At 40.6% G+C, this 15,927-nt stretch overlaps 1 protein-coding gene across 1 annotated transcript; it reads right to left on the bottom strand.

Moving 5' to 3' along the window:
- Positions 1 to 2,474: 2,474 nt before the first annotated feature.
- ap1m1 (adaptor related protein complex 1 subunit mu 1) lies at positions 2,475 to 14,620 on the bottom strand. The gene is made up of 12 exons (XM_023425417.2): positions 14,422 to 14,620; positions 13,390 to 13,546; positions 13,200 to 13,267; positions 12,937 to 13,067; positions 12,091 to 12,238; positions 11,713 to 11,839; positions 11,246 to 11,388; positions 9,641 to 9,712; positions 9,192 to 9,350; positions 8,766 to 8,891; positions 3,740 to 3,815; positions 2,475 to 3,321 (listed from the first exon to the last, which is right to left on the bottom strand). Exons 1-12 carry the CDS (start codon positions 14,461 to 14,463, stop codon positions 3,299 to 3,301), a joined length of 1,272 nt encoding a protein of 423 aa, XP_023281185.1. The 5' UTR covers positions 14,464 to 14,620; the 3' UTR covers positions 2,475 to 3,298.
- Positions 14,621 to 15,927: the final 1,307 nt, after the last annotated feature.

The raw sequence follows: 15,927 nt of genomic DNA, 5'->3' as shown, positions 1-15,927 counted from the left end.
AATTCTGCGGCTTTACCTATAGTAAAATACCTTTTCTCCAGTTACTGTCTCAAAGTGACTCATCAACTGTTTGTATTTCACAACTGAGGGTGACAGACTTCACACGGATGATTACAGGGGCACTGTGCATGCCTGAGTGGGGAACGACCTGTGTTGACGTCACGCAGAGATCAGAGTCCTGATGCGACACGAGAGGATTCCCCTGGTTGCTAGGCAGTGGGGTTTCGTATGTGGATAAACACGGAGTTCCTCGTGGCGCACCTGAGTTTGAAGTCGACACTGCCACGCTGTCTGAACCCTACCTGTTGCTTCATCACACAGTAAATGTACCATATAGTTATTTTCCATTGCGAATAACTACTGCACATTGTCTGCTATAAAATTAGTGACAACAGTGTAGCGTTGGCATGGCGACCAAATAGTCAACAGAGGGGAAAGGTGAAGCTCCTGTTCTATTCACCTATTAGCCTAGTTACGCTGCAGGCATGAGAAAGTTCATTTATTTTGTTGCACACCATGTCAAAGCTAAAATGATGCCGTAATGTAACCCAGCAGCTCATGCAGAAATCACAGTTACATTTGTGTCCTTGAAGTTGCTGTGATTGTTTTTACAGAGACAACAATAATTACAGTATAATCATAATTCATAACATTATCCAAAGTATGAATTATAAATTCAAACATGTCATTTTAAATGCCACAAAATGAGATATTAGTTTTAAGAAAGTGATAAGTGATCGAGATAAGCGTGTGACTATTCTTTTGACCTTTTAAGATACACTGTCCCACCGGGGCATCACTATGGCCTTGGTAGCACTACTTCATGTGTGTTTTGGTCTGTATCTCGATCTTCACTCAACTTTGACAAATTAAACATTGTTTGAAAGCTGTAAGGCTGCTGATATTATCTGTGCAAAGCACAGGATCCCCATATCACTGCGTCAGCTGCTGACACAGGATCGGCCCAGACTTGTGGACCAAAAAAAAAAAAAAAAAAAGGCAAGGGGAAAAACTTTTCTTATGCATGTGAGACTCTGTAGCCGATAATTGATACGTATTCTTTGAAATTATACATTTTGAACATAAATGAGGAGCTTGTGTATTTGGGAAAATGTTATGACAACCTTGCGGTTAATCTCAGATAAGAGCGTATATGTTTGTGTTAAATATTTGTGAACATAAGAGAGGATACTCTTGGTTTTCTGTATCCAAGCCTTCTGTAAGCCGTCCTGCAACATGAGGTATATGTCAGATCTCCCTTCTGACTCTTCAGAGGTTGAATTTGCTTCATGAATGCAACCTTCTCATCATGTGCCAAATACTATATTCACATGCTCTGCCAAGTATCACAGAGACTGTTCCCCAGCGAGGGGGAGCACACGTTGACCAGTAAGTGTGTTCTACCAACGGCTGTGCCGCGGGAAGTTTATGACTTGGAGTTAGAGATGCTTAAATTAAGTTTTTAGCAACAGTTGTAATAAGTATGAAGAGACAAGCTTGTAAAAAATCCAGAACCAGAGCGGTAACCCCAGACAGTTAAAGAGGCCGATGTAAATGAGATAAAAGCAATCTTGTGTGATTAGATGTTATTACTACTGTCATACCTGTCATTCAGATCACTGCTGGATAGGACGCATATTCACACGCACAACTGCACGCATAACACAAGCGCCAGAGAGAATGTTCGCAAGAAATCTCAATAATATCCTAAAACAGACATTATCTATAGATCAGGATACAGGCTGGTTAACACTGAACTTGATCTTAATGACTACCATGATTGACAAAAGCTGGCATTCTCTCTGTAGATAGTGAATCATATTATGTTCCCAGACTGGGCACACCTGCTGTGTAGGTGTTACGACAAAAAAATTTGCTTACGAAAACAATACTATAGAATCCAGTCCAACATGTGACAAGTAATAAGTACAAATCTGGCATTTCAGGTCACGGTGACAGGGAGTCACAACCTTCAGCACCTGCTTAGGCTGACTCACACGAATTAAGAGTATCACAGTCCCCTTACAAGACAAACTTAAGGCATGACCTCATGCGGGACCACTGCAGTCTGGCTTGGCATGAACAATAGCTAGTCTGTGTTAGTCCATCCTACGTTGCTCTCTAGCATGTCTGTGACCGCTGACCACAGTTTGAGTCACATCCTTCCTAGCTCTCCTGCATGTTTACGGAGTGCTGGCTTTCAGTTGCCTATGATATCACGGGCCCTGGGTATTAAGAGTTGCACTGTTTGAAAATACCTCCAGGATGGGATGGAAAGAACCGTCCAGGGTTAGCTACAACCACAGGCCTGATACAGGAAACCCCCCCTCCTCTGTGTGTCTCTCCAGAGCTTTCCACTCCATTCAGCATTCCTCGCCGGTCTGTCGGACAGGTGCCTGCAGATGACACTGTAACAGCTCACCTTGGTGACTGCAGTGACATCACATAAGAAATGACGCGAGCAGACCATGGAACAGTTTTCTCTAAATAGACATTTAATGATTTAAAATAGTGTGGCTACAGACAGGGGAAAAGGGAAACAGGTGTCGGGCTGGAAAAAAAGGGCTTTACCGTGCAACTTAAACTCACTGCGTTTAATGTTTTTCTGCAAAGCTGAATGTCAAGGGGGACAAAGTGATGAATAAAAAGCACAACAGCCAAGCAGAAAGGCATTGTTCTGGCATGTTTCAATGGCATCACATGGAGGTGATAATACAAAATGAAAGAGTTTCACTTTTAAATTTACAGTTATCAAACTAATAACACTGAATTGAAGTTCATTAACATGTAACAAATATATACAGATAATCAACGAATATGAATTGTGGCAGAACAAAGCAGCTTCATATAAAAAATATCAGACTCAGACTGACCGGTGAGTGTGTTATTGACCTGTGTGGAGGCGATTACAGTAACTTTAAATGAGAATTGTAACATCTGCTTTTCAAGCCATTTGACCCTCTGTGATAGACTCTGTACAACTCTGCATCGTATCGGTTGGATGTAAACATTACTCCTGCTTTCCTTGGCCTTGCTCACATTAGGAGCCACACAGTAGTAAAACATAATTACTTTTATTTTTTAACCCTTGCCTAACCAAAGGCTCTATTTGCATTGATCAGAAATGAATATAACTTCAACAAATACAAAAAAAAAAAAAAAAAAAACGAAAAACAAAACAAAAGAAGATACTGACAGTCCTCTGGTCTCATGACTGACACCTGCCATTGATAGCACATTAGCGGCTCGACTCCGCCCCCTCTGATTTCCACCTGCCTACTGCTGGCTGAAGCGCTGCCTACTGGGTCCGGAGCTGGTAATCTGAGGAGGAAATGGACAGGACTTAATCAAATGGACAAAGAAAAGAGGGAATGAACAGAGAAATCAAGTGGAGGCAGCTGATGCTTTCCACCCAGAATGAATGGAATACAAAGGAAATGAGATGAGGATGTTTGGCAATTAGTGGCAACATTAGCAAAAAGACCAACATGTGCAACCTTGGTAATCTGAGTATGAAGATCAGGGAAGCTTGGCAAGAAAAACAAAAAAATTAAGTTCACTTTCTCACATTTCGCAGGACGTTGCCACATTGCCTCATGTTCTACAGTGTATCCCCTTTTTCATAGAACTGCATCAGTACAAGGTTAGTTCCCACCACATTGCACTGCATTGCCCAACTGTTGCCTAATACCTGCACATATGGGCACTCTGCACAAGTACCAGTGAACTCTTAACCCACCTCCATTTTGGGTGATGTAGCGCACCCACGGCAAGGCCTGGTATCCACTCTTCTCAATGATCTTCAGGTAACGCACCTGTCGAGAAAACAAAGCCACAAAACTGATATGAACATGACTGATAGTAGAGAAGCTGCACTAAGGCAGACGGCGTAAGTTGCTAGTTTGTGATGCAAAAAGCAACACAACATGTTATAAGTCACTGGCTGACAGCAAGTAGCTTTTTAGATGGTAAAATTACCTTATCCTAAACATTCGTCATCTATAGGTTTAGGAGGGTTGCAGGGTTGCAGTACACAGGCACTTTCGCACATATGGGAAATTTGGAGCCAACGATTCACCTAACCTCATGAAGGTTAGGGCTTTAAATTTTCTCTGGACTGTGGAAACCCAAACAGAGGACACCAAGCAAACTCCACACACCAGCCAGCTGTGTATAAACTTTATACTAGATGCATTTTCTTAGCAGAATTTGAATATGTAGTGGCTTCATACTAGAAAAGTGGCAAATTAACTACTTATACTGAACTTTATCAGTGTGTACACTTAAAAAAGCGCACGCAATGCACAAGGGAACTGAAGTGACACTATGTGTCGCAAAAAATAAATTGCATATGGAGGTGAGACTGTGCCAAAAAGACTTACGAAACAATACAATACAAATAAGTACAGAATTGAGGTATAGCAATTGTATCTGATCATTGCTAACTACACTACTTCTGTTTATGTGATCACTTGCTCATAGCTCTGCAACCTGATTTACTGGAAAAGTGAGTGCATTATGTGCTATAATAGGTTATTAAAAGCATCGTGGGATAGTCATTTGCTTCAACTGTAATCGAAGCTGACTGCAGTCGCTGTTGACTACAACAGAGGAACCAACAACTTTTCAAAGCCACCTTGCAAGCTAGCAGGTGTGAAGTACGTAATACTCGAAAGACAGATATTCAGTAGAATTGTCCTTTAAACTTGTGGTGAGTAGTAAGAGTAGTGGTGTTGATGAGGAAGCAGTAGTATGAGTCACAGTGAGAAGAGGGAAGCGGCGACAGAACAGCTTTCAAGGGACACACAAGATAATTTACATAACTGTATTTTTCAAAAAAAAAAAAAAAAAAGAAGAAATATGCACATCAGCACAATCAAGACACAACTTTCACAAGCCATTAACTGATATTTCACCAGACCTGTTACCACAGAGCTGAATTTCGAGAAGAGAATGTAAAAATACCCTCTGATCCTGATAATGACTTCACACTGTTTTTCCCAGACGGGTGGACAAAACTAACCCTAACCCTAACCCTACTGTTCAAGAAACTTATATGCTATTAGATTTATAGTATTTATAAATAATGAAATATAACTCAGTTATTTGAATAGAAATTTCTATCACAATTCAACGACAATAACACTGCGAACTTCTCCGCAGTGTGTCAATTCACCTTGTCGCAATAAGTATCTGTCACAAATATTTACAGAAATAGCTTTCATGTCTGTTTTCTTCTGCAGTAATAACTTTCACACAAGCAACATTAAGAAAAAAAAAAAAAAAGCAGATATGTGCTCTCAGTTTGAGCAGCGATGGGATGAGAGCGCAGCCATTTTACTGCCGACACGACCCCTCTCTCTCCCTCTCTCTCTCTGGGAGATGTTGCCGTGCCGTGTCTCCACCGAGCTGGTTCCCAGCTGAAAGCAGGACAGACAGGGCAGGAATTTGTGGGTCGAGTGGCGGCGGGCCTTTGGTAAGGCCTTGGTACTGGCCGCCTTGTTATTACCTTCCACTACACAGTGAGGTCAGAGAGAGCGCCGTGGCCACCAGACACATGACGACAAACACATAGACGCGGGATCACCGGGTCTGCCGGCGCAGCACTTCTCCCTGAACCCAGGAGCCAAACATGTAGTCGCCCTGACCGTGGGTACATAGTCAGCAAAATGGCACCAAAAGCCATCCTCCGCAAAATATCATTATGGCTTGTAAGATGAGAAGGGGAGAGGAGGATGTTTGTTGTATCTCGCTTGGTAAGTACAGACTACATGTGTGGTCTGGAATTATCAGGCTTTTCGTAGAAGCTATGGCCCAAAAAGCATCTGCCAACTTGTTTGGGTTCTCTCAACATCACCTAAAGAAGGGAGATTTGAAAATGTAACTGCAGCTCTGCTCTTATTGCCACTTGGCCAAAGTGTGGGCTTACTCCATTTCTAGTTAAATTTATAAGGTGCAGTTACTTGCATCATACACACTTCACATGTGTGCTCCCCTACACTTAGTGGTGGAGTTAAGAGGAACTTTCTCAAGCTTTGATATTTACATGCGTCTAATTAAACTTCACAGCCTCTCCTCACACGTAGAGAGTGGTGTTATTGGCTGCATTAGAGTCTGAGACCGAGCCTGCTGTTAGCCTGTAATAAGGGAAAGGTTACAGGCTCGACACGAGAGTTCGATGGGAATATGGCTCTTAATAGGTTGCCTCTGCGAACCTGGGTGCACCGCAGTGTGACTGCTGAGAAAAGTTGTTTTGAGTTTTTGGTCAGTGAAGAGGAGCACTTTGTTATTTGACTGACAGTCGTGCTGTGAAGGCCCGCAACTGCTGCAGTTAAATCTCCATGAACACTGCAAGACATTCCAGTGAAAGATTTTATTATTATATATTATAATATGTCTCTTCACTTCTCAAACTAGGCTATAACTTAATTTTTTCAAGGATCAGAAACTACAAATCAAGTTTAGGGGCTTAACCCTGTAGACACTGACCATCTATCTCACTGGGGACGGAGACTCTTTTGCCTGAATGGTATGTCCAGATCGAAGGATTCCACTGGATATTATTATGAGACTTAAAATGTTGTAAATACCTGAAATGTTTCGTTGAGTTTTACACATGGTTGTAGTCAATAAAAAAAAAAAAAAGATTTAAAAATGTATGCAGATTGTTGAAAGTGTATTTTTCCTCTATCATTAATGGACTGGTCTGGTTGTGGCTTATAAAAAATGTGGGGTCGGTTAATAAAAAAATAGGTTTGGATTTCAAAAGCCATTTTATTTCAAATTCAAATTTTGATAAAGGTTGCTAGTATTTAATATTGTACAAGATTCTATCCCATGGACATGCATAGTGACCCCACACCTGTCTTTGTCGCTGCACTATGACTTAATACACTTTTTTTTTTTTGAGCATCTGTTCGTTTATGGATTGGCGAAGATTTGAAAGGAAGGAACGAAAATGAGATTATTTCTTTCAGCTGCCAAATTACCTTGGAAAATGGCAAGCATTCTTACACTGCCATAACCACCCGAATTACAAGTATCATATATTTCAATTAAACTGGGTTTGAGTGCCTTGTTTCCGAGTGGGCTGCATAATGTCCATACAACTTAATAATGTTTTATTGACTCTCGCAGGAAATGTGCAGAAGCTGGAAAATATGACCTCTTAGCTCTTTAAATGAGTGTCATACACAAAGCAGTATCAAAAGTTAAGAAGTAAATAAGAGTGAGTGAGCAAGAGAGTCAGGCCTCTGTCAGCTACCAAGGATTAACTGTACATTGATCATTATTACGATCTTATTATCAACAATACACTGGTTGCTGTTAAAGGAAGTTCATACATTTGAGGACTTGTACAGTGACCAGGCTTGGCTGCTCCAGAGATTGGACCTTCACTTCCTCTAATTTGCTTTATCAAACAACACGACTAATTGTCTATCAGTACATCGGTGAAATTATTTTTTCATCCATCCTGATTTTTTGGTTTTGGGAATTAATTATCTAGATGTTGTTGGTTGTTTAGCACATTTTCCGGTGACTGTGTGTGAAATACAAGACATATCAGGAACTGAATTTTTGCAATAACAATATCAAAACTCTTGATGGAACTTTTGGTGAAGAGGATGACCATAGATGTGACAGCTGAAAATGAGAAATGCTTCCAAAGTAAAAAACGTGTGAGGAATATGCGTAAAATCTACAGCCTTCTTCTTTATTTACTGCAGTAACATTGATATCTGGTGCCATGTTCCTAGAAATCCAGTTTCTAAATGAATGCACTGGTATTTCCCAACTTCTGGTTGAGCTCCTGCTTCAGATAATAAAGCACAATCTCAAATGACATCTGGCTAATATAAAACTGATGTAGAAAATACTTTCTTTCCTTCAGGGCAATAATATGATATTTTCAAATGGAGTTTGTCAAGTTGCCATTGTTCCCTCACATCGAGACATGGGAAAACTTAATTTTGTGTTACTGTGGTGCTACACATATAATCACAGGACAACTGTGATTATACAGTATGTGCTGCACATCTGTGTAAGTCTGTGGTCAGCAAGAGTTTTCATTCAAACATGAAGGAAAAACATTAGCGTCTCTCTCAGTTTCATGGGAATCACAATCAAAGTCCAATGAATCTAGTTACCTGTAACTAAGAATGACATTTTCTATCACTGTATTTAACTCAAAGGCAAAAGGCCAAGTTCAGGTTGATGAGCAGTTGCTTTCTGGTTCGTTCAACAGTAGAAATTTTCTCTCCACAACAAACTGAGTCCCAGTCTCAGAGTGCTGCCTTACTGCCCCCTCTGGCCAACACAGGGGTCTAACATGAATTGTTTGAATTCCTGCTCTGGGGAGAGAGGACATGTGAGATACCCTGCTATGTGCCATAAATTCTAAATCCGCGATGACAAGGAAACAACTCAGAACCACGAGATATTTGGAGTATGCATGCACGTGCACTGGATGATAATCAAACAGCAGGTGCAAAGAAACTGCAACATGTGTTTGAATCTTGTGCCAGATGGTTTACTACACTGGAATGATAAACACATTTTGACCAATTATAAACAGATTTAGTAAAGTATTTTTTCTTTTAATTAAAACTAAGTGCTTATTTATTTCATGTCTCCATTATTTTAGCTCTACCCATGCATATAGGTTTAACAACTTACTCTAGGAGTTACTTGCAAAACACTGTTTAACAGCGGCCATGTGTGTGTGTGTGTGTGTGTGTGTGTGTGTGTGTCTGTGCAGGACGTACCTGGATGCCTGAGGTGGTGAAGTATGGGATCTCAAACTTGACACTGATTGGTGGCTTCCCCTCCTTGTCTTCAGCTTCTACACTCGGCAGACCAAAGTGGGCTCGCATCAAGTACTCCTTTCCACCCTGTGGCAAGTCACAGCACAAACTCTTAAAGGCAAAACACAAACTCAGGAACGAACCATTGTGTTTTAGGGTTTAAAGGGACAACATGATGATACAAGAAATCGCTGGTGGGTCTGCAGCAGCTTTGCAAGCTTTCTGAGAGGAAAACCAAGTTTTTATTACCACTAAATAAATAACAAGTGCAGAATTTTTGAGTCAGGTGAAGAAAATAAGCAAACGGCAAACCAAAAACCAAACCTAGGATTATAAAGTCATTTGTAACCATTTGTATGATACTCATGAGTCATGCTTTCTGCTCACAGGGAAGGACTTGATTGACCAAACGATCTCGCTGTTCTCAGGCACCCACTTCACGCTGCCCACTGTGGTCTTGAATTTGGGCGAGTCAGCGTCCGTTGGCACAGGAATGTGGATCTCCACGTTGTTGGCAGTGGAACGCCTTTTGAACTGGCTCTTTGCCTGAGACGAGAAACAAGCAGGTCAAGTTTAGCACCATGTCCCGCCTAGACAGGGGTTAATGATTGTTTAAAATAAGTATTATATAATCAAGGTTGATCATGCATGACACACGAGACACATAATATAAACTGTTGCTGAATACCATTAAAGTAGGCTTGGCCTTGAATTTGTTAGTAGTCCTTTTTCTTTAGTTTTTGTTTTTTACAGTAACTATGGCACCCAGGTAAAACCACAACAATGCTGCTACAAATGACATGGCAACCAGTGTAACAGCTGAAAAAGTGACAAACCTTGATCATGTACTCAATCCGACTGTGGGAGTGCTTCTCAATAACAGATTCAATCCAGATCAGGGGCTTCACCTAAGACATAAACAGGCGTGTTTTACTCATAAATTTACTTTAAAACAGGTTTTATGACATTTAACAAACATGGCAATTTAAACAACATATGACACAGTCACCACCTAGTGGATAGCAGGTACTACTACAACAAGAACATTAAACATTAAAAGTTAAAGAATAACACCTAAGTTTGCTTTGATTCCACTGCTATTAACAAAACAACACATAGTCCGACATTCATTTATTGTCAATGTCTAGAACAACTGTTGTGTGCACTCAGTGTTGCAGAGGAAATCTAGGGAAAAGCTTGGATTGCGCCATTTGACACATAGTGTAATTATGCAACATGTTTCCTAATGTTTCCACCTAAAACACATATGTAGAATATATAAGCCCACCAATACTAGGTTTTTGAGACTGATGCCGACAAGCTGCTGACAAAGAACTACATGTTTTATTTTATCTAAACATCAATTTTATCCGTGGCATATGTCTGAGCACTACATGTTTTAATGTGGTCAGTCATTTAGGAAGTTGTTGGGTAGCAAATCGTCTTCGTCTGCTCCCCTGTCCTACTTCCCTTCCTGCAGGCTTACTGGCAAAACCCTATTGTGAAACATTTATTGAGAATTTGAGCCTTTTTTAAACCCTTTGAACCCCAAGTTCTTGCCTATAGCCAATCACATTACTGGTTATATAGTGTATATTTTTGCCATTTCCTTTCAGGACTATGCTTTTGCTATTTGAAACGCTTGCGGTCTGGTTGATGAAGCGAGATCTGGTTTGGCCAAGATCCCATCTATTTAATTCTTTCCAGGCTAGGAGTTTTGTGGATAGATATTTACTAGCATGCTGTCTATGACTATTCAAAAAAAGTTGTTGCAGCCATCTTTGCTCAATCAAAAAAGGTATATCTCAAAGATTTACAGGTTTGTGAATATCAGCCAAGAAACCAGGGGGAGACTGAGGCTGTCAGGGGTACCAGGACTTTTTTCTGGTGGGTGGTTTTACAAGTAACATGCAATAACACAGGGCCGTGAGTAATGATCATAGACCACGTACTGTAGTGTACGGACATGATTCACCTGCTTTTAACCACAGATATTTAAAACATGGTTAGCGGTTAAGGCTCCTGACTGTTGCTGATGAACAGTATGTTCAGAAGAGTTGTTTTGGCAACAGCTGACTCTTGATTTTGCAGCAGTATTTTTCAAAATTGTTTAACTGCTTTACCCTTTTTTCACAATCAGGTGGAGCTTTGGGATTCAGTTCAGACCGAGGTGCAGTCTTCTGTAGTGAACAAGGTTCCCATGCTATAAGCTTGACTGGGGAAATGTGCCCTGTACCCCATTTTCATTCCAACTAAAGTACCTGTCTGTATTTCCTGATTTTTCTGGCTGTTTCAGTGGCCTGTACGGACAACGTTTGAGAATAAGCGAAAGTATAACTTCAGTCCTTATCTGGTTTGGCGTCTGTCTCTTTAACTACCACACCATTTATTGCGCTGCAGTCCGTGAGGAGGGTGAGGTGGTTTTAACGCACAGTACTCACATGAGTGTTGAGGCGGTAGGACATGAGCTCAAACTCTCCATCAGGAGGGATGAAGGAGATGGTGCGGTCGTTCTCAAAGCGAGACAGACGGACACATTGGTGGAACTTGACATCTTCCAGCTCTACTGATTTACTCTTCCCTCCTACGTAAAGAAAAAAACAAAAAAAAAAAAACGAGATCATTTTAAAAGGAAAAAAATGCAAGAAGAATGTACCAGCGTCACATGAACATGAATCAGGCCTAGGCCGCATTTGTAAATAACTTGATTTCTGATCAGCATGAAGTAAGAGATGGACATGACGTGTGACACAGGACAACACATCGAGGACCGTCTGATTGTCACTCTTCCCTACTTTGAAAGGGTCATCTAACATCATCACATTTTATTGCATCATGCATCTCCTCACCCAGCTCAAAACATCTGTAAGCACAATCGGCCCAAAGTCTGTTATGAGAGGGAACTCACGTCCAGTGTTTTCAAACAGAACCTTGTCGTTAAGGCCCAGCCGCAACTCAGGCATTCCAGAGAGGAAGACACGCATCTTAATGGAGCCAACGATCTCACTACGTAAAACATTACCATTGGCACTAACCTGAAAAATAGAGGGAAAAATAGAGGGATTAAAAGTGTCAGTGGGTCAGAGAATCATCAGAAAAAGTTTTAGCCACTTCAAGGATTCAAAGCACAGAAAACACAACAAGAAACAGCTAGTCTGACACTGTCAGTATAGTGCGACGCACGCACACACACACACACACACGCACACACACACGCACACACACGCACTGGGGAGGAAGTTTACAAACACTGTAACGGGCATTCCTTTAGCAACACAGTTCCTACCAGGAGGTTGACTGACTCAATGACGTCCAGGAAGACCTCATTCTTCCTGTACTTGATGCCCTCTGACCTCCAGGAGACAGCGTTGGTTACTGTGGCGGGGGGTCGCGGGGCGCCAGTGTCTAGCTTGTGCCCCTCCTGGGTTATGTATCTGGGAGACAAAAATGTAAACACTGAGGCAAAACTGAGGAAAGAGGAAATCAACTGTCTGCGGTGGTGAGTTCCCAGAAAGCATCAAAGGAGAACAGAGCTTGTCATGGTTATAAGGGAGGATGGTCTGACTTTTCACTATGGTCAGAGACTACTGGGGGAAGTCCAGAGTTTGCTTACTGCGTCAATCAGGACAGGACAGTGAGCTCTTTTTGACTTTCAGATATATTGAAATGCCCGGTTGATACCACAAGGCAAACTGCAGACTGAGATTAACTGCTACGGTCAAGGTATAACATTTTTACACCTGTCAAAAATTATGCAACACTGGTTGGTGAAAAACATGATGAAATGTCAACATTAATATTAGCGCTTAATAGATAAATTAACAGTGACAATTTTGATAATTTCCTGAATTGATTTAAGGTTAAAAAGACCAAGACCGGACGATTTGCATCTTTTCATTTGTTTCTTATTATTCTAAACTAAATTAATTTCGGTTTTTTGATTGCTCTTCAGACATCAGTTTGGACTCTGGGAAGGACTGATGAGCATTTGTAATGTTTTTTGGACATTTTATAGACTAAAGAATAATCAAAATCCAAAGGTTAATCACTATTGGTAGTGTTCATTAGTTGCAACTTTAATGAATGTGCATATAGTTCATTTCAGTGCGACTCTGCCTAAGTGGATACTCACTCTTGCAGAATCTTGCTGTCAGTCGTCTGAGGATAGCCAAAGTCCATCAGCTCATCCATCAGCTCATAAATGATGACAAAGTTATCTCTGATGCTCTCTTCCTCCAGTTCTTTGAAATACTCTGAAAAAACCTGAAGAAGATGAACGTTGATTTATAAATCTGTTTGTCCATAGGTGTCAGTACACAGTATGTAGCTTTTTGTTGGTGTTGTTTATTAACTAAAACTGCTATAGACCAAGGCAGGTAAAGAATTTGATCATACCTGAACAATTTTGTATAAGAAGGAGAAGACCAGCGAGACGCTAGCATTTTTCTTGGATGTTGCAACCACTGATGTGATGTGTGTTAAGAAGTGCTACAAGGGTTCAAAGTCAAAACAAGCACAAAAGATACAATACAAGGTGTTGAGAAGTTTCTTGGGTACAAATACCATGCAGTCATAAGGAGGATACAGTAGAGGTTATTGTGTTTGATCCACATGAAACGGACTCCTCCATGGGCCAGGATCGGAGAGAGCGTCCCCTCCTCCTCTTTGTCCATCAGAAGGGTCATGAAGTGCTCAATCTCTGACATGTCCACATCTCCCCGGTAATTTCGGCACACCAGGACCTGAACGGAACAAATGGTATTAGTGCGGCTTGCAATATAAATGATTTTGCATGTTAGCCAACAGCTGTAATAAGGCTGAAAACCTGAGGACTATCATTGGTGTATTGTAATGAAATAGTTATTAAAATGTTATAGCAGGTTGAACTGTAGGGAGTAACGTTATCAATACAAATCAATTGTAGTTTAATATATGTGTTCATTTACACCTTTATGATTTTTTATTTATTTTTATTTTTACTTTAACCATACATCATGAGCTAAGCTTCACCCTGATATTTTGTGTACAAAGTAATTTCTACTCTGAAGACAGGCACAGTCCTCCATTATTTTGTTTGGAATATATCAAGGACTTCTGTGTCACAAAAATAGTCTTCCGCAGTCTCCACTAAACCAGAATTTTGGGCGTCAGCTACAAACAAATGGAAAACTAGATGCCTCCTGAAGTTAATGCATCTCGATCATTAATATTTTCCCCCCGAATTTACCAGGAGACGCTAGCAACTGGGTTAAAGGCATACAAAACCCTGTATGTAAAGCCTTGCATTTAACCAAGAATACGTGAAACTTGTGAATTTTGAATAGAGTTTTGGTAACATCTGTACACTCCCTGCAGCTGACAGCTGACATCACCTGTCTGTGAGCCAGCGGCCTGATATTTTTTTCAGTTTTATCCATCATATCAAAGCGACCTCCTTGTTTAGGTGCAACCTACTTGCTTAGGTTACAAGACTAAACCTTAACACAGCATATCAAACCATTCCGATACGTTGGCTGTCCTGCCGAGGATTAAGCCACATCATAATCTGTCAATGAAGAATGTGTGCGCTAGGCTAACGTTAGCTTAGCACAGCTAGCAGTCTGTGCCGTTATCTTACCTTTCCTTTTAAATCCAAGACATACACAGCACTCGCAGACATCTTGAACTAATTTATACGAGCTTAGTTCAGCTCGTTTTCAACAAGTTATTGATAATGTTTGATAATAAGTACTTCTTGGCAGATTTTAAAGAACAGACTTTCATTCATAATACTGGAAAGAGGAAAGCGACCCTTCCCTTTTCGTTACACCGACCAGCTCTCTAACGAGCGCCCCCTATGGAGCAGGAGGAACCACTACAGGCGACACATAAATGCACGGAGGAGAAATGTCTTTGTAACTGGTTGTGGTACGTGTGGTTGATATTTTCACGATAGTGGGTGTGTCAATAAGAGAGGAGCTTGAGAGGAGATACAGTAACCACATTACAGGTTTATTCAGAGCAAAATAATTCATAATTGAGCGACGTCAGAGTCCTGAATAATTTACTGTCAAGTAAATGAAAGACTTGTGCACAACGCCACCAAGTCGTGTTCAGACAAAGTATCAAATGCAAATATGAAGTGTTTTGGAGTATCATCTTTTACCATCCATTATGTCATGATCCTTTGTGTGTATTTCCCCGCACTCACAGTCACAGGCCCTGCAGCACTTTGCATACTTACTGAGGAGTTTTAAATTACATTCCTGACCAAAAATAACAAATGACGTTGATGTCAGGGATTTGGGTGATAGATGAAATCTCATCAAACGATACAAATAGGCCAAGGGAACTAGAAATCTTTGCATTTCTCTAGTATTCCAAACAGTCTTAAATGTTGTCGTGGTTTCTATGTTGTGCTGACCTTTGTTCCTGTCCTGTAGCTTCCTCTACTGGAGGAGTAGGTGATCTGCACTAGACAAATTAAAAAAAAAAAAAAAAAGCTCTTCTTGCCACATGAAGATCACCACAAGATAGCACCATTTTCAACAGTTTAGGTATCTGACGGTTAGAGTAGTGGCTCAAAATTAAATTATTATTAATATGAAATTATGTGATAAAAAATTGGATTCAAATAATCAATTAATACAGAAAACAAAAAATTATCAAATAGGTTCAGTTGTTTCATCATTATCATTTAGTTATTATAGTTCCTTCACATTATGAAAATGTCCCTTATTTTCTTCCTGTGACCCTTATTACTCTACGTGACTTTCAATGTGCCAACCCGCCCATCCCTCAGCTGATCACACACCCAAAGCAGATGCGAATGCTACTGGGTCAAGCTACACTAAACAACACAAGTGTGTCATTCCACCCATATTTCATTACTAAACATCTCATTCCAAAACTGTGGACTTTCCTTAGGATTTTGTGAGGTCAGGCACTAATCTTGGCCTGGCTTAAACTCTTTGTTTCAGTTCATCCCAACGTTGTTTTTGATGTGGTTGAAAACAGGGATCCACGGCAAATTCTTCCACAACAAACTCAGGAGAGAGCCACTTCTTTATAGACCTGGCTTTGTACACAGGTACGTTATCATATTGAAATTAAAAATTAATTAGTCTTTTTCCGAACTGTTTAA

The sequence above is a fragment of the Seriola lalandi genome, unplaced genomic scaffold, assembly GCF_002814215.2.
Source record: "Seriola lalandi dorsalis isolate HSWRI2012SDOR001 ecotype SW California unplaced genomic scaffold, Sedor1 jcf7180002054777, whole genome shotgun sequence".
NCBI lineage: Eukaryota > Metazoa > Chordata > Actinopteri > Carangiformes > Carangidae > Seriola > Seriola lalandi.
The sequence above is the reverse complement of the archived record's forward strand: the minus strand, read 5'-3'. Positions and strand labels throughout refer to the sequence as shown.